This window comes from Bufo bufo, chromosome 7 (assembly GCF_905171765.1).
Source record: "Bufo bufo chromosome 7, aBufBuf1.1, whole genome shotgun sequence".
Classification (NCBI taxonomy): domain Eukaryota; kingdom Metazoa; phylum Chordata; class Amphibia; order Anura; family Bufonidae; genus Bufo; species Bufo bufo.
The window spans coordinates 96,891,942-96,912,218 of record NC_053395.1 but is presented as its reverse complement, the minus strand read 5'-3'; the positions used below and the strand labels follow the sequence as shown (position 1 = coordinate 96,912,218).

The window sequence follows — 20,277 nt, the reverse complement described above, 5'->3', positions numbered from 1 at the left end:
GTGCCACTTAATTTCTTATTTCTTTGACTGGCTCATTAATAAGGCCGCACATGCTCAATTTCATCTTTCAACTGCCTCCTGACCTGTGATAGGTGGAGCATGGACACACACCTTGAGCTGCAGCAGAAAAGACACTCCCTTGAGCTTTCAGCTTGATATAAATCTAGCAGAGCAATGAATGGGAAGATCTCTGGATCAATGCTTAGTACAGGACTGGTTCTAGCTTTGTTAGAAAGAGATTGTCATGTACTTTATGATATCTGATTTCTATTTTTTACATTATTCATGGGATAACCCCTTTAAGCCACATTCTTATCAGTAAGGTGAGAACAGAGCTATAATGCATATTTATAAGGTCAGAGATCAGCAGCCCAAGAGCTGAGCAGCCTGATGGAATATAGTGGAAATTTAGATCCTGCTACTAGAGAAACTCAAGGCTGCACAGAGACAGGGTTTAAACGATTTTGATAAAGACCAATTGAAAAAATTATATATACAGTTCCCACCTATGGTCAGACAAAGTGCTTTTCTATAATGTCAAAGGCACCAAATGCCATCTGTTAACAGGGTAATAAACAGTGAAATTTCATATAATCATTCAGATTAGAACAATTATTGACAGATGTAATAGTGTGCAAATCAAATCAAAGGACGAGTAAGAAATCATGCGATTGTGGTTGAACTGATCTTTTATACTGACATAAAATTATCATTAGTCGTTGCCATACCATCTTATGCAATCAGATATCTGCCAGTTTTTGGCAGACCAGAGATGAGGTCTGCAATAATGATCAAGCACATCAAACATCAAAAAGTTTAATGACTATTGTGCTGTGCAGTTGCAAGTCTTTAGAATGCAGACTTGCTAAATTGTTACTCCAAAAATATCTGCCATTCTACTTAGACCCAAAGACATGAATATATCTTCTTAAAAAGTGCATCTGCTTGCGAAATGATATAGTAGATAGTTAACAGAGTTTATTATATCAAATTCAAGTACATATACAGACACATAAATGATGGAAGAACAGATAGTAGATCACAAGTATGGTGACAATTTCCATCTTTAGTACCTACATCTTATTTACACAAACAGAAATGCAGTAACAGTTGTGAAATATGTTCATCAAAGCATGTGGAAGAAAAGACTTGTGTGGAAAACACAAATACATTGCTTGAGTTTATTATTGTTAAAAATCAATGAGGTGTTTATATATCTTGGCTTTTTATCATGGTTATCATATGAGGTGTTTATAAATGCGCCATGTGATGTTTTTTCTTTATTAGGACAGATTATTTTTTAAGTAGCTGTGCCTTGGCACGCTCAATCTTCTCAGTTGCAGAAGAATCAGTGACTGAGGAGCATTTTGACAGGACCATGTTCATTTCATTTTCATTTTTATGTTCAATTGCAGCTTCAGCAGCTTGATCTAAATCTCTAGAACAAAAAAATAAAAGTTATTATCCATCCTTTCTCTTTTCAGATGGCATATATAGTCATGTGAAAAAATTAGGACACCCTTTGAAAGCATGTGGTTTTTTGTAACATTTTTAATAAAAGGTTATTTCATCTCCGTTTCAACAATACAGAGAGATTAAAGTAATCCAACTAAACAAAGAAAACTGAAGAAAAGTCTTTTCAAGATCTTCTGTAAATGTCATTCTACAAAAATGCCTATTCTAACTGAGGAAAAAGATAGGACACCCTTGCCCCTAATAGCGAGTGTTACCTCCTTTGGCTGAAATAACTGCAGTGAGACGGTTCTTGTAGCCATCTACCAGTCTTCGACATCGGTCTGAGGAAATTTTACCCCACTCCTCAATGCAGAACTTTTTCAGCTGTGAGATGTTTGAGGGGTTTCTTGCACGTACAGCCCTTTTCAAGTCACCCCACAGCATCTCAATGGGATTCAAATCTGGACTTTGACTTGGCCATTCCAGGACTCTCCATTTCTTCTTTTTCAGCCAATCTTTGGTTGATTTACTAGTATGTTTTGGGTCATTGTCATGTTGCATGGTCCAGTTCCGCTTCAGCTTTAATTTTCTAACTGATGGTCTCACATGTTCTTCAAGCACCTTCTGATACACAGTAGAATTCATCGTGGATTCTATGATGGTGAGCTGACCAGGTCCTGCTGCAGCAAAGCAGCCCCAAACCATGACACTTCCACCTCCATGCTTCACAGTTGGTATGAGGTTCTTTTCTTGGAATGCTGTGTTTGGTTTACGCCAAACATGTCCTCTGCTGTTGTGTCCAAATAATTCAATTTTGGACTCATCTGTCCAAAGAACATTATTCCAGAAGTCCTGGTCTTTGTCAACTTTATCTCTGGCAAATGTCAGTCTGGCCTCGATGTTTCTCTTGGAAAGCAAAGGTTTCCTCCTTGCACACCTCCCATGCAAGTTAAACTTGTACAGTCTCTTTCTGATTGTAGAGGCATGTACTTCTACATCAACAGTAGCCAGAGCCTGCTGTAGTTCTCGAGATGACACTTTAGGGTTTTTGGAGACCTCTTTTAGCATCTTGCGGTCTGCTCTTGGGGTGAACTTGCTGGGGCGACCAGTCCTGGGCATGTTGGCAGTTGTTTTGAAAGCCCTCCACTTGTGGACTATCTTCCGGACAGTGGAATGGCTGATTTCAAAATCTTTTGAGATCTTTTTAAATCCCTTCCCAGACTCATAGGCTGCTACAATCTTTTTTCTGAAGTCCTCTGACAGCTCTTTTGCTCTCACCATGGTGCTCACTCTCACTTCAACAGTCAGGAGCACACCAAACTAAATGTCTGAGGTTTAAATAGGGCAAGCCTCATTCAACATGCAGAGTAACGATCTACTAATTATGTGCACCTGGTGTGATATACCTGTGTGAGATCTGAGCCAATTTAAGAGGGAATACATGTGAGGGTGTCCTATCTTTTTCCTCAGTTAGAATAGGCATTTTTGTAGAATGACATTTACAGAAGATCTTGAAAAGACTTTTCTTCAGTTTTCTTTGTTTAGTTGGATTACTTTAATCTCTCTGTATTGTTGAAACGGAGATGAAATAACCTTTTATTAAAAATGTTACAAAAAACCACATGCTTTCAAAGGGTGTCCTAATTTTTTCACATGACTGTACAGTGCTCCCTTAGGATACAATGGATTAAGGATACAATGTTTTCAACATACAATGGTCTTTTCTGACCCATAGTAAGTTGAAACTAGACTCAACATAAAATGCCTAAAACTCAGATCCAAGCAATGAAGGCAACTTCTCTGGTAAAACAACTGTATTAGTTCCTAATTAGCAGCTATTCATGGCAGTTATATGTAAAAACTTGTTTTATCTGTCTTAGTTATCTACTTATTTTTCTTAAATCTGCATGTTCACTTATTTTGGCTGACATTTGTGGACTTTGGAGCAGATTACTCAAGTTACAATGGTTTCAACATACATTGGTCTTCCTGGAACCAATTAATATTGTAACTTGAGGGACCACTGTGTTATAACTTTCCACTGGGGATAGTGACTTTTCTATACACTATTGCAAGAAATAGTAAACTCTTTCAAATTACCTGGATTTCTGCATTGATTACTAATAAAATGTAAGTCACAATTATATTTAATTGCATTGATTACTAATAAAATGTAAGTACCGAGTTGTACTGTCTGTGTGTTTTATAGAGTACACATCCACAGTGCTTGAGAAAAGGTAAGTGAACCTTTGACTTCGTGATGAGAGAATTGGTTGGAGAACCTTTCATTTTCCAAAGGAGCTGTCCGAAATAAAAGGTGGAATCTGATTGGTTGCTGTGGGCAAGTAAGCCAGTTCTACTTTACACCAGTTTGATAAATGACCCCCAATTATCTTTACTATGGCCAAGGAACTGTCTTTATTGCATTGTTAAAATGTATTCTTTCGAATGAGGCCAGATTAAGATGACCACCGGTCTTGCGAGAAAATCTTAATGTTGCGCATTGTAGCATGTCAGTAGCGGCATATGCACAAATATACTTCCATTACTAATCCGAACTCAGATTCGTTACGATTGTGGTGCACACCACAAAACTTGGCACATGGATAAAATTAAGATGTTCTTGCGAGACCACAGGCCAACTTGATCTGGTCTCATTGGAAAGGATACATTTTAACTGCCCAATAAAGAGAGTCCCTCGGCCACAGTAAAGATAATATTTTTATCTGTAGCGAGACAAACCTATTCGCTCATCAATACTTTGAATTTAATAACTAGTAGATCCCACCTCCATCAAAGTTTCCCATAGGTACAAATAAGATTTTCACAAATAATTTTGGACCATTCTTCCTTGCAAATTTGTTTTAGTTCATCAATATCTCTTGGGTTCCCTGCATTGACAGCCCTCTTTACGTCATACCACAGCATCTCAATAGGGTTAAGTTTAGTACTCTGTGACACAGTGAGAGGTTTTGTCTGTGAAAACAGGTATTTTCCTCCCAGCATATGCTGCTGGACTGATTTACAGCCAGGTGAGGTCAAATACCGGACTGGATTTTAAGTGCCAGTCTGGGTTTTGGCAGCACCTGGCTGTCCTTAAATAGGCAGCTGGGCTCAGAAGCCAGGTCTCTGTGTTGGGATCTGGGAGCCTTGTTTCTGGATGAAGGCTTGCTACCGGTTTGGCGTGAAAACAGGTTGGTGCTCCTATGGTCAAGGACTCTTTGAGGCAGAATTGCCGCATGGTGTGAATTACCACCAACACCGCAAGGTAACTTTTTGTTTGATTATGACTGCTTGTTTTGTCACTTGCCTAAAGTGTGAATAAAATATTGAACTGTTTGATCCAAAGAACTTGTTGTTGCCTCTATACTGCGACCGCTAATCTTGTCTACCAAAGCGAAACCCCTCAACTCCAAAACACAGATCTTTTTCAACCATGTGCTATGTGGCTGCCTCTTGCTAAGTGTCTGCATTAAAAACAGGAGCTAAAAGCAAGAGTTAAAGTCCCTGTAAGTACTCTACTTTAATACTACTGTTCACTGTTGTAACTGAGATGATGGCAGGATTGGAGGTTTTAGGTGCACACTTTTCCAAATGTATACATGACTGAAGCAGGAGTTCCAAGGTGAATACTGCTGTGACAGATGTTAACATGTTGCCCATCTGTAAGCTCTCATTAAACATCTGGAAGAGCAAAATGCAACACTGAGGCCAACTAACAATCTTGAAAGGAGCATGGTGCTCAATGAGCCGGCAGTTAGTGGAGTAGAAATGGAGGTTAGAGATAAGGGTCAGTAGGAACAGGTACATAGCTGGTTAATGTACTCACAGGGAGAAAAAGGGGTCAAAGAAAATGAAGGCCATTACTGTTACTGTGCTCCCAATTTGGGTGATGCAATGGTGTCAAGCTCAGAAATCTCTGCCTTAGCAGATACTCCTGTCTCCCCTAGCATTCAGCATGTGGTAGAATGGGTGGATAAATTATTGGGAGAGGCTAGTGTTGATCAAGTTGTCATGGTCCAACAACAGAATACATGGAAGGTGGAGGGTCCTTTTAAAATAATTTAAAATAACCAGGTTACAAGCTTAAAGGGGTTGTGTCACCAGCAAATAGCATTTAGTATGTAGAGAAAGTAAATACAAGGCATTTAGTAATGTATTGCTAGTATCCATATTGCCTTTGCTGGCTAGATTCTTTTTTCCATTATACACTGCTCGTTTCCACAGTTATGACCATCCTGCAATCCTGCGGATATGAAGGGTTAAAGCAACCCTCCCCCTTCAGCATGCCGTGATCTCAACCAGCCTGGAGGAGAAGGGGAAGGTGCAATGGAGATGCTGGCAGGTTGCAGGGAGGAGAGAAAAGAAAACATCCTCTGTCATGACTTAAGTGCATGTTACCTATCCTCCTCTGCTTCATCAATCAGACAGCATACTCATAGTTGCCAACTGTCCCGAATTTGCATGGACAGACCCTGGTTTTCAGAGACAGACCTGGTAAATTTAGGCCGTCTTGGGCTGAAAATGGGTGAGGCTAACAATAACCCTCGCCCATAAATTGGTGTTTCTGGGCAGAGTTGGGCATTCCCAGGGGTGAGATTTTTAATATCCCAATTTTTACCAACCTAAACATTGGTAAGTATGCATACTCCAGGAAAGGGATGAGAAGCTGAACGGTTGCCCATCTAATCACCCTTCTGTGCTAAATTAGACCATTTATTGAAGCCATGACCCAGATGTTTACCAGCAACCGATCACACAAACATCAATCAAGTCTCCATTTTACAGTGTCCCTCCTTTTCATATCCAATCCAAGATTGTGATACCCATTACAAGCTACAGTAATAGCAATATAAAAATAGCAAAATCACTACAGAGGAATCTAATATATTAACCCTCACATGGTTATGTGAACATGTGCTAATCCCCTATCAAGCCACATGGAAGGGGGGTCTCAGCAGGAATATCAGCATAGTTAGACACTCTCATGCCCATGTTCCATAAATGTGCACTGCAGTCAGTTTATGAAAAGGCAGAAGTTAAATTTCGGTAAGCGTTTGTTTTTCCCCAGAATAGCCTAAAAGTGTATTTTTTTTTAAACTTTCTTTATTTGGTTTTTCAACATACAAAAAAGACAGAGGGTGATCATCTGTTCACACTGTCCACTGAAAGGCTACAGAGCATACAAGTAAACTGCTCCCCCCCCCCGTTCCCACAAAAGCAACTCTTTAGATTCCTATGTCCACCATCATAACAAATCTAGAAAAGTATAACATATTTGACTCTTGATAAAAATTGTGAGGCCAACAGATATGGTAAGATTATCAAATTGGTATGCACAATCTGCCCTCCAGCTGTTCCTTCAGGAGCTATTCTGTATACTGGAAACAGTTGTGAAGTGCCCTTCTTGAGTCCATTGGCAAAGATTCAATCCATTCTATTCTGAATAGAAATTCTATCTTAGTCACTATTAAGGCTAACATTGGTGTATTATGTTGAGCCCAGACATGTAATATGCTCTTTCAAGTTGCAGCAGACCAAATGGCAAGCAGGCACTTCTCTGTATAAGTGAGATGGCGCTTATCCTCTGGGATAATACTGAAAATGGCCCATTCAGTGGTTAGAGATATATCAATTCCAAAGTTGTCTTTAAGATGTTTTTGTATTACTCACCAAACTTCTTTGATTTTGTTACAATCCCATAGGCAGTAGTATAGATCTGCTGCAAGTAGGGAGCACTTGGGGCAGAGATACTGCCCGGAAGGAGACATTTTAGACTTAATCCATGGCAGGATGTATGCTCTATGGAATATCAATAGGTAATATGGCATTTAGTTTGTGAGTGACATCCACATAAGGAAGATATCTACCCTGTCCATTTTCCTGGACCCGGCGAGGCATCAACCCATCCAATCTCAGGTGTAATGAGAGTCTATTTAGATATTTAATTTCCAAGAGGGTACTTCACAATTTCTCCGGGAGGCCTGCTAAAATTTAATCAATATACAAGACTTGTCGGACTTGGAGAAAACTGAATTCCTGTGTCTGTAGTAATGGAAACCTACGGGATGCCTCTTCAAACGTTACAAGTTGAGATTTTCATTAAGATCAGATATTATTTTATATCCTACACATCAATGTAGATCATTGGTGGTCTACCAGCTAAGAAATATGTATTCCCCAAAAATGGAAGAAAGACAGAGGTGTGGAAAGGTAAACCCATTAGTTTTCTGGAAATATTCCAAGCCCTTACTGTGGCCCATAAAAAAAGGATTATCATTGATAGTTTGCCTAAGTTCATGATTCTGAAGATGGAAACAAAGATGTGTAGAGGCACTGAATTCAGAATCAACAGAGGAGTTGGTAAAGTGAGTTCTATCGCCAAGCCAATCCATTACATATTTTAACACTGCAGCTACACTTTAACGCAAAATATAAAGAAGTTTTCGGCTCACCCACAGTTCTCCCTCACCATGCTCGGATCCTGGACCAGGAAATAGTAAAAAATAATCCAGCAACAGGCTCCGGATAAAATTCAACTTCTTTATTACTTTTTCATAAAATCCATGGGCTGACCAGACAAATACAGGTCTACGCGTTACGACTAACAGTCTTAATCATGACCATGACAAAAATACTATTATGGGCTTTGGTTTGATAAATAGCAATTATTCCGCTTAGGGCCATTCGTATATTTTGAGAGATGGATCTGCCATGTACAAAACCTATTTGAGAAGGGATTAAAATTAAAATAGGATAGATTGCAGGCGAGTAGCCAGTACGAACTTGGTGATAGAGGATCTTTCCCTGGCTTTAAAAGTAAAGAAAGACACACTGCATGAACATGGTCTGGGAGTCAACCAGTGTCTAATATGGAATTAAAGAGGTTTAACCAAACTAGAGATATGGAGGACTTTAAGAGCTTGTAAAATTCCCCCAAAGAGCCATCAGGTCCAGGCTCTTTGCCTAGTTTTAGGGTTTTAATAGCTGTTTCTACTTAGGATACAGTCCCTGGTTCTCCTAGAAGAGTTACCCGAGTTAAATTCAATTTCGTTGGTTGGGCTTTGGTTATTCATCCATCAGAACCAGGAATACTTGGTATTTTTTTTTACCATTGAGTAGTAGGGTTTTTGTCAGCCACGCCAATAACTTGCCAGATTTAGGTTGAGGTCTGAAGTCACTACGCGGGGCTTACTGAAACCACCCATAAATGGCCCCATTTTAAAAACTTCACCCCTCAAGGTATTCAAAACTGACTTTACAAACTTTGTTAACCCTTTAGGTGTTCCACAAGAATTAAAGGAAAATGTAGATGAAATTTCAGAATTTCACTTTTTTGGCAGATTTTCTATTTTAATCCTTTTTTTCCAGTAACAAAGCAAGGGTTAACAGCCAAACAAAACTCAATATTTATTACCCTGATTCTGTAGTTTACAGAAACACCCCATATGTGGTTGTAAACTGCTGTACGGGCACACGGCAGGGCGCAGAAGGAAAGGAACGCCATATTGTTTTTGGAAGGCAGATTTCACTGGGATAATTTTAAGTTGCCATGTCACATTTGAAGACCTTCTGATGCACCCCTAGAATAGAAACTCCAAAAAATTTACCCCATTTTGTTAACTACAGGATAAGGTGGCAGTATGTACTATTTTAAGGTACATATGATTTTTAGTTGCTATATATTACACTTTTTGTGAGGCAATGTGACAAAAAATAGCTGTTTTGGCACTTGTATTTTTTGCTTTTTACAATGTTCATCTGACAGGTTAGATCATGTCGTATTTTTATAGAGTAGACGCGACAATATAAAATATGACTATTTTTGGGGTTGTTTGTTTCAGTATTACATAATAAAGCATTTTTGAAAAAAAAAATTTTTTTGTGTCTCCATATTCTGAAAGCCATAGATTTTTTTATTGTTTGGGTGACTGTCTTATGTAGGGACAAACTTTTTTCGTTATGAGATGACGGTTTGATTGGTACTATTTTAGGGTGCATATGACTTTTTGATCACTTGGTATTACACTTTATGTGATGTAAGGTGACAAAAAAATTGCTTTTTTGACACAGTTGTTATTTTTTAATTTTTTTTTTACGAGGTTCACCTGAGGGGTTAGTTCATGTAATATTTTTATACAGCAGGTTCTTACGGACGCGGGGATACCTAATATGTCTACTTTTTTTTAACTTGTTTTCACTTTTAACACAGTAAAAGCATTTTTGAAACAAAAAAAATCATGTTTTAGTGTCTCCATATACGGAGAGCCATATGTTATTTTTATTTTTTTGTCCGATTGTTTTATGTAGGGGATCATTATTTGCGGGATGAGGCGATGGTACTATTTTGGGGGGCATACGCCTTTTTGATCGCTTGGAGTTGCACTTTTTGTGATGTAACATGACTTATTGTTTTAGCACAGTTTTTATTAATTTTTTTCAACGGCGTTCAGGTGAGGGCGTTGATCCTGTGATATTTTTGTAGAGTTGGTCATTACGGACGCAGCAATACCCAATATGTCTGGTTTTCTTTTTTTTTTGGACAATTATGTTTTATTTTGTGTTTTTTTTTTTTTTTACTTAAACTTTATTTTTTTATTATGAAAAACACTTTTTTTTTTATTGTCCCACTCTGGGACTTCAACTTCTGGGATCTAATCACCTTTGCAATGCATTACAATACAACCTGTATTGTAATGCATTGGCTGTCAGCTTTTATGCTGACAGCCTGCCTGTGAGACCCAGCCTAAGGGCTGGATCTCACAGGCTTCCATAGAAGGTAAGCTCCGATGCCTATGGAAGACATCCGGCTTGCCTTCTCTGAAATAGGGTCCCTGCCACTGCAACGCGGGGACCCGATAGGGAAGCTGAGGGCACCCGTACCCTCTGCATTCCACGGTCAGCTTTGACTGCGGCATACAAGAGGTTAACACTCCGGCATCTCTGTTTTCACTGATGCCGGCGTATGCAGCAGGGGCACGGCTGTCAGTGACTGCCGGGTCCGTGCCGTTGATCGGGCGCAGCTCCTGTCCGAACAGCCCATCATACATATACAGCGCTGGTCCTTAAGTCATGTCCACCAGCGCCATACATGTACGTCGAGGGTCCTTAAGGGGCTAATGTAATGGAGCATATTCGAAGAGGAGAGCCAATAGTCTAGTCTAGTATGCACCCCATGTACCTAAGAAAAGAAAGTGAAGGTCCTTAAAAATGATTTTAGGGAACTAGGAGAGAAGCTCAAGTCCAGGACCTCCAAGTTAGTGTCTTCAGAGATACTACCAGTGCCACGAGCATCACCAGAGAGACAACGGGAGCTTAGGGAGTTAAATAAGTGGCTCAGAAGCTGGTGCAGGAAGGAAGGGTTTGGGTTCATGGAGAACTGGGCCGACTTCTCTGTCAGTTACAGGCTCTACAGTAGGGACACCTTAGTGGGGAGGGTGCAACTGCCCTGGGGGGGGGGGGGGGGAATGGTTAGATGGCTGGAGGAGCTTTTAACCTAGGATCTGGGGGTTAGGTGGGGAGGTCATACTAATAAGGGGGTAGATAGTGTAGATAGAGAGTGAGATATAGAAGAAGACAGTGGGGCTGGGGTTAGTGAGGAAAGTAGGGAGAAGACTGGGCAAAACTATACCGAAGAAAAATAGAACTGCTGGTAACAAGAACCTGTTACATACAAACATCAACCAAGGTAACCCAAAAATCCCAGATATTCACTTCACAAGTAATAGTAACTTAAAATGTATTTTCACAAATGCCAGAAGTCTAGCTAGAAAAATGGGGGAGCTGAAGGCTATGGTACTAGAAGAATACATAGATGTAGTTGGTGTGGCTGAGACATGGTTGGATTCTTCGCATGACTGGGCTGTAAATATTGAGGGTTTTAAACTATTTGGGAAAGACAGGGTCAATAGGAAAGGTGGTGGCGTGTGCCTGTATGTGAGGAGTGATCTGAAGACAAGTGTGAAAGAGGCAATTGTGGGTGAGGATGGTGAGGATGTGGAAACCTTATGGGTGGAAAAAATAATACTTTGTGTAATCTATAGACCCCCTAACATCACAGAGGAGATAGAAACACAACTGTATAACCAAATAGAGCGGGCTGCACATGCTGTTACAGTGGTCATAATGGGAGATTTTAACTTCCCAGACATTGATTGGGGTCATGATTCTGCCTCAACCGCAAAGGGGTGAAAATTCTTCAACTTGCTGCAGGACTACTTTATGGGCCAGTTTGTAGAAGCTCCCACTAGGGGCAATGTTATGTTGGATCTGGTAATTTCTAATGATGCAGAGCTTGTTGGAAATGTTACAGTTCGAGAAACACTATAATTATATTCCCGCTAAACTATAAGAAGCAAACTCTGTCAGGCAGAGCAAAGACACTGAATTTTAAATACAGTAGGCTAATTTCCCTGGGTTGAGGGCAGCATTTCAGGGCATAGACTGGGATCAGCTATTGTCACATAATAATACGGAGGATAAATGGGAGAGATTTAAATCCACATTGAGTAACTGCACTAAAAAATGTATTCCTTTAGGTAACAAGTATAAACGGCTAAAATTAAACGCCCCATGGCTTACAGCTACTGTAAAAAGGGAAATAAAAGACAAAAAAAAGGGCATTTAAAAAATATAAATCTGAGGAGCTGTAGTGTTTGAAGATTACAAATAACAAAATCTGTAAAAAGGAGATTAAATTAGCAGAAATACAAAACAAACAGCAGGTGGTAAAAGAGAGCAAAACAAATCCCCCAAAATTTTTTAAATATATAAATGCCAAAAAAAACAAGGTCTGAGCAGTTAGGTCCCTAAATAATGGTAAAGGGGGGTAGTCACTGAAGACAAGGAAAAGGCAGAGTTACTAAATGTTTTTTTTAGCTCTGTATATACAAAAGAAGAGGAAGGAGCTGATATCTGTGGTGCTGGGGCTGTTAGTACATCCAGTAATATACTCAATTGGCTAACTGTAGATATGGTCCAAGATAAGTTAAATAAGGTAAATGTGAACAAGGCCACGGGTCCAGATGGATTACACCCAAGAGTGCTTAAAGAGCTCAGTTCAGTCATTGCTGTGCCCCTATTTATAATTTTTCAAGATTCTCTAGGTACTGGTACAGTGCCAAGGGACTGGCGCAAGGCAAATGTGGTGCCCATATTCAAAAAAGGATCTAGGTCCTTCACAGGTAATTATAGACCAGTTAGTTTAATTTCTGTTGTGGGAAAAATGTTTGAGGGACTATATACAGGAGTATGTGACTGTAAATAATATTATAAGTGATAACCAACATGGGTTTACCAAGGACAGAAGTTTTCAGACTAACCTGATTTGTTTTTATGAGGAGGTGAGTAGTAGCCTGGACAGAGGAGCAGCTGTGGATGTAGTGTTTCTGGCTTTTGCAAAGGCTTTTGGTACTGTCCCTCATATATGTTTAATAGGTAAAGTAAGGTCTATAGGCTTGGAAAGTATAGTTTGTAATTGGATTGAAAACTGGTTGAAGGACCGTGTCCAGAGAGTTGTGGTCAATGATTCCTATTCAGAAGTGTCCCGGGTTATAAGTGGTGTACCCCAAGGTTCAGTGCTGGGCCCTCTGTCCATATATTGTCTCAGTTGCATCCAGTCATGCAACCATGAATGGAGCTTGAAGAATATCAATGCAGATTAGATAGAACCATAATCTATGAGTCCAGTTATAGCCAGTTAGCATTATAAACGACTTAAGGTCTCACATGACGCTGGTAGGTAGAAATCAACTCATCTGCTTTGGTCAGTGTGTTAAAGAACAGAACACTCTCCAGCAGCTGGATGCTATAGAGTATGAAATCTGAAGCTGCCTTAGCTGCCACTTGATGCTGACAAACAATGCTCTTTGCTTCTGTAGATCAGCTGAGAATATGGAAAAATCAAAACAGAGGTATTCTCATAACTGATTTCGCCATGTCTACAGGCAGTTTGTGGGATGATGTTGCAGTCTCAACAATTCAGCAGGCAAGCCAAGAGTGGTTGTGGTGGTGCACTGGATATAGGGGGTTTTGAAGAAACATGATGGGCACACTCTGCTATGAAATTTCTGGAGAATGGCACACCTGGAAAGAGGTCCTATAACCACTTTTCAATAAGGTTCTCTGGTCTTTGACCTTCTGCTTTCTCTCCCATGCCAATGATGTGAAGGTTATTCTACCTGGAACGGTTCACTAAATCATATGCCTTTTGGCACCAAATTCATCTTTACGAGTTAGCTCTTATAACGTTCTAGAGAATTGAGACATGCAGTCATTAAAAGTAGAAATGTGTTCTTCAGTGTGTGCAACACAATCCCTCAAATTCTGGAGGTCTTGTCTCAGCAGGCTCACATCCACTTTAACTTCATCTGTTTTGCCTGTAAGGGAGGCGGTGGAAGATTTAATGGCTGTTAATAGTTGGTCTAAAACCTGCTTAAGAGTTAATTCTATTTCACCTGCATTGTTATTAGACGTATTTTTGCTGTGTGGCTTGCCAGAGACCTTAGTCTTTGATGTCAAAGCTTTGGCGCCATTTTGAGGATCTTCTCTGGTAAATTCCTTCAGGCTGGATTGCCTAGTGGGACTCATTGGTGCCAATAGCTTGCAGTCTTGCAATGTCTGGGTCAAGAGGGAATGTTTAAAAAGTGTGAGAGGTTCTGCAGTGTAAAGTAGCCTAAAAGTCCAGCAGCGTTAACTTGCAAAGTTCTCCCCTCTCCTCCACACGGGGTGTGCTAAAGATGTGCACAGAAAGCAGCTCCAATAATTCAGGAGTCATAAAAAAAGACTAGCAATGCAGATTGTGAGCAGAAAGTCCCTGGGCAGACAAGGGAGCAGTGAAGGGTACCCGCCTGAGATGGCATAATGCTGGAGAGCTAGGCCAAGATGATGGGAGGTTGGGCTGCTTTTATTTGTCTTTTACACATTTTATTTTTCTCCTTATAGTTTTTGAATGCTTCCTCGCTACCCTACTGTTTTAGTGATTTACATGCTTTCTTTTTGTAATTTATTGCTTCCTTTACATTTCTACTGTATTTATCCACATAGTTTTTTTCTTGTTGCTCACACTTTTATAAGAGTTTAGGATGCTTTTAACCCATTTGCTACCAGTGCCGTGCATGTACGGGGCTAGCGGTCTTCAACCATGGTGCAGCGTGTCATAGCAGACAGGTCTCTGCTGTTTCAAACAGCAGGGGCCCACGGCTATAAGGCTGATCACGGACATTACAGTGTGATCACTGCATCTAAAGGTTTAATATCGTGACCCTCGTGCGGGGATCGGGAATGCCGGTAAATAATTCTAATAGGCTGGGTCTCTCTGAAGAGACCCAGCATACTATAGCTGCAATTCCTATGTTGGCCTGCCAATCTATGCTTTTCTATATTCCCTGTGGGAGTATAGAAATATTCTATAAAAAACAAAGTAGGGGACAATAAAAATAAAATGTAAAATAATATAAAAAATATTAAAATTGTAATAGATATTTATATAAAATAATAAAAAATATAAACATCATGGGCATCATCACATCCAAAAATGCCCATACTATTAAAATATAGAAATATTTTTCCAATACAATCAATGGCGTAATGGAAAAAAGACACCTCAAAATGGTATCAAAAACTACAGATCATCAAAAAATGAGCCCCACACAGCTCAGTAAACATAATTATACAAAAGTTAAGGGGGTCAGAATGTGGTTATGTAAAAAAAAAATTGACATTTATTTTTTAAGTATTTAGACATATAAAACCTATACATATGTGGCATAGTTGTAATCGTACTGACCCAGAAAATGAAGGGCACAGGTCAGTTTTGCTGCAAAGGGAACGCTGTAGGGACAAAACCCGTAAAACTGTGGAGAAATTGTGTTTTTTTTCCAATCCCACCTCATTTGGAATTTTTTCCTCCCTTTCCATTACATGGTATGCAATATTAGATGGTGGCATTAGAAAGTACAACTTGCCCCCCACCCCCCAAAAAAAACAAGCCCTCATATGGATATGTGAACAGAAAAATAAAAAAAGTTATGACTCCAGGAAGGCAGGGAAGAAAAAGAGTTAAAAATATCCCATTTTGTGGCTACATTTTTATTTTTGAGGACATTGTCCCAGTTGGTGAAGCCAATGGCCTCTTTTAGCTGGTCAATTTTAGCTTTTTTTAAGTTCGGTATTTTTGTGCCTCCCTGAAGAAACACTCTTTTGAATGGAGGGTTATTATTTTATGGTCACTTTTTCCCAGGTGTCCTCCAACCTGCACCTCTGTTGTTCTATCAAGTCTAATGGTTAGTACTAAGTCCAGTATGGCCTTTCCTCTAGTGAGGTCCTGAACCAGTTGGGAAAGGCAGTTGTCTTTGGTTATTGCCAAGAACCTTTTTCTTTTATGAAATCTACAGCTTTCAGTTTCCCTGTCTATATACACTGCATGCAGAATTATTAGGCAAATGAGTATTTTGACCACATCATCCTCTTTATGCATGTTGTCTTACTCCAAGCTGTATAGGCTCGAAAGCCTACTACCAATTAAGCATATTAGGTGATGTGCATCTCTGTAATGAGAAGGGGTGTGGTCTAATGACATCAACACCCTATATTAGGTGTGCATAATTATTAGGCAACTTCCTTTCCTTTGGCAAAATGGGTCAAAAGAAGGACTTGACAGGCTCAGAAAAGTCAAAAATAGTGAGATATCTTGCAGAGGGATGCAGCACTCTTAAAATTGCAAAGCTTCTGAAGCGTGATCATCGAACAATCAAGCGTTTCATTCAAAATAGTCAACAGGGTCGCAAGAAGCGTGTGGAAAAACCAAGGCGCAAAATAACTGCCCATGAACTGAGAAAAGTCAAGCGTGCAGCTGCCAAGATGCCACTTGCCACCAGTTTGGCCATATTTCAGAGCTGCAACATCACTGGAGTGCCCAAAAGCACAAGGTGTGCAATACTCAGAGACATGACCAAGGTAAGAAAGGCTGAAAGACGACCACCACTGAACAAGACACACAAGCTGAAACGTCAAGACTGGGCCAAGAAATATCTCAAGACTGATTTTTCTAAGGTTTTATGGACTGATGAAATGAGAGTGAGTCTTGATGGGCCAGATGGATGGGCCCGTGGCTGGATTGGTAAAGGGCAGAGAGCTCCAGTCCGACTCAGACGCCAGCAAGGTGGAGGTGGAGTACTGGTTTGGGCTGGTATCATCAAAGATGAGCTTGTGGGGCCTTTTCGGGTTGAGGATGGAGTCAAGCTCAACTCCCAGTCCTACTGCCAGTTTCTGGAAGACACCTTCTTCAAGCAGTGGTACAGGAAGAAGTCTGCATCCTTCAAGAAAAACATGATTTTCATGCAGGACAATGCTCCATCACACCCGTCCAAGTACTCCACAGCGTGGCTGGCAAGAAAGGGTATAAAAGAAGAAAATCTAATGACATGGCCTCCTTGTTCACCTGATCTGAACCCCATTGAGAACCTGTGGTCCATCATCAAATGTGAGATTTACAAGGAGGGAAAACAGTACACCTCTCTGAACAGTGTCTGGGAGGCTGTGGTTGCTGCTGCACGCAATGTTGATGGTGAACAGATCAAAACACTGACAGAATCCATGGATGGCAGGCTTTTGAGTGTCCTTGCAAAGAAAGGTGGCTATATTGGTCACTGATTTGTTTTTGTTTTGTTTTTGAATGTCAGAAATGTATATTTGTGAATGTTGAGATGTTATATTGGTTTCACTGGTAAAAATAAATAATTGAAATGGGTATATATTTGTTTTTTGTTAAGTTGCCTAATAATTATGCACAGTAATAGTCACCTGCACACACAGATATCCCCCTAAAATAGCTAAAACTAAAAACAAACTAAAAACTACTTCCAAAAATATTCAGCTTTGATATTAATGAGTTTTTTGGGTTCATTGAGAACATGGTTGTTGTTCAATAATAAAATTAATCCTCAAAAATACAACTTGCCTAATAATTCTGCTCTCCCTGTATGTGTAGTTGAAGTCCCCCATAATAACGATCTCATTATGATTTCCTGCTTCATCTATCTCCTTAATAGTAGATTTTCTGTGGACTCTGGAATATTAAGTGGCTTATAACAAACTCCTATCAGTATTTCATCATTGTTTTTACCTCTACGTATTTCTACCGACTGTGACTCCTCATGTTCATTCCCCTCACTTAGACAGGACATTACAGAAAGGCAAACCTCTCCACTCTCCAGTTTAATGAACCTTCGTAAACAGACTGTAACCCTGTACGATAACTGCCCAGTCACAGCTATCATCCAGCCATGTTTCAGTTATTCCCACTATGTCATAGTTCTCCTCAAACATTACTACTTCCAGTTCACCAGTTTTATTAGGCTTCTGGCTTTAGTATACATACAATTAAGAGATTTTTGTATATTTTTAATGCTACATCTTTCGTTATGAACTGTTCTACTCCCTCCTTCCACTCATCCCCCACTTTCTTTACCTCGCCTCAGGTCTCTATCTGCACTATCTTCCCCTCCTATAATGTAATTACTCTCCCCTCGGTCCCTAGTTTAAACACTCCTCCAACCTTTTAGCCATCTTCTCTCCCCAAAAAGTTGCACCTTCCCCATTGAGGTGGAGCCCATCCCTACGATAGAGCCTGTAGCCGTCAGAGAAGTCGGACCAGTTCTCCTAGAACCCAAACCCCCTTTTCGTGCACCAGTTCTTGAGCCACTTGTTAACCTTCCTAATCTCCTGCTGCTTTTCTGGTATGGCTTGTGATACAGGTAGTATTTCGGAAAACATTACCTTTGAGGTCCTTGCCCTAAGCTTGTGACCTAAATCCCTAAAATAATTTTTAAGGATGCTCCACCTACCTCTAACTTTGTCAATGTTTCCTATATGGACTATGACCGCTGGATCTTCTCCAGCTCCTCCCAGTTATCTGTCAACCAATCAACGATTTATCGAACTCAATCGCTAGGAAGATAACACACCGTTCGACGATCCTGGTCTTTGTGACAGATCGCCCTATCTGTACCCCTAATAATTGAGTGTCCCACTACCAGCATCTGTCTGGCCTACCCTGCTCTCCTGGCCCCCTGCTGACTGGAGCTGACATTCCTCTGAATGGAAGAGGAAGTGTCTTGCTGCAGCAGTGCTATCTCTGAACTGACATCTCCCTCATTTGCTAACCTTGCAAACTTATTGGGGTATGTCAGATCCGGGCTAACCTCTCTGGCACGCTTTCCTCTACCCAGCTTTCTAACTGTTATCCAGCTACCTACCTCACTTTCCTGAGCCTCCATGCTACCACTCGCATCTACCCCATAGAGTTCCTGCTCAGTGAGCAGCAAACTATTTTCCAAATTGCAAATGCTACTCAGTGTCGAAACCCGCTTGTTTAGAGATACAATGTGCAATTCCAAACTGCAATTTGCTCACATTTTGAACAAAGAAATGCACCCTCAAATGGCTGTTCCAGGACTGCATACATTTGACAAGATGTGCACTGGACTGCGTTGTCAATAATAAAACACATACTAATGAGGAATACACAAGAAAAGAAAGAAAAAATACAATAAAACAGTGCAATGAGAAGCAATTGACTTACTATAGGCTGCTCCTAAAGTCCCTGAATCTCAAGTCACTTAATCTAAAATCACACACTTAATACAAACACACTAGAAATCAAACAAGCAGACACTCACAAACTTGCGTTGTTTTTCTGCTTGTATAGGCTCTGCTCCCAAACAACTTCCAACCAGACTGCAGTTTTTCCACTGGATTCTTAAAGACTGAGCTGGCCTCAAGACTTGCTATTTTGGTTTTCCTAATTAGACAGCCACACACTAATTACTCAACTGTGCAACACACTGGAGAAGGGAAACATTTTTTTAAAAACTAGTGCTCAAATACAGCTCACTTTCCCCACAAAGTTATGAACCTGAAGACAGATTAAGTAGCTACGGTGCGTCGGGAAGGTAACTGGTCAGGAAGACACAGAACATTCTGGTAGTGGGTGCAGGATGAGGCAAGGATAGCTGTATCAGCTCCAGAGTGCTCAGAACATGCAACTGGCCATGTCTAGTGCAGGCCACAGCCCCAGGTTTTTCAATTTTAATGCGACTATTGGGGTGTTAAAGCATAAATAAATGATATCTTGTGATTTATCCTGTGATTCACCTACTCAAGCTCAAGAAACTGGCCCAATACTTAAACACAACAAACTACCGTATTTTTGGACTATATGACGCACCTAGGATTTGAAGGAAAATAAAAATATTTTCCATAAGACTTCAGAGCAGTAACCAAATCACATCCCCATTCTTCATCAGACTTCAGATCAGATCGAACCCCCCAGCCCAATCAGCCTCAGACCCCCAATCAGACCCTATCAGCCTCACATTGCAGCCCCCAGTCCCACTCAGCCTCAGATCGGACCTCCAAGCCCCCATCAGCCTTAGATCGGACCCCGATCAGACCTCAGATCAAACATTACAAAAAAAAATAATAATTACCTCACTGCTACATCGCTTCTTCTGGCTCCTACTGTGACCTGACGGCGCACAGCATCAGGTCATAGGGCACGCCTACGTGCACTATGTTCTGCTGCTGTGCGCAGTCAGGAAACCACAGCAGGACCCAGAAGAATACCAGGGAATGTGAGTTCAGCTACCCCTCACCTTCTCATGCCTCCTGCATGCTAATGACCATTTTCATATAGTACCACTTTTCCCCTACTTTTTTGTGAAGAAAAGTGTGTATTATAATCTGAAAAATATGGTAATAACTGACTAAACAATAACACATTTTTACTCATATGGCTAGTTAAAAAAAAACACAAGAGGGACC

General features: G+C 40.4%; 1 protein-coding gene across 3 annotated transcripts in view; it reads right to left on the bottom strand.

Moving 5' to 3' along the window:
- Nucleotides 1-956: 956 nt before the first annotated feature.
- VPS16 (VPS16 core subunit of CORVET and HOPS complexes) overlaps nt 957-20,277 on the bottom strand; it is a 558,269-nt gene continuing 538,948 nt past the window's right edge. For all 3 annotated transcript variants that reach the window (XM_040439647.1, XM_040439649.1, XM_040439648.1), the window contains one exon: nt 957-1,438. In XM_040439647.1, coding sequence (XP_040295581.1) covers nt 1,294-1,438 — 145 coding nt within the window. In that variant the 3' untranslated portion in view covers nt 957-1,293. The remainder of the gene's footprint in view (nt 1,439-20,277) is intronic.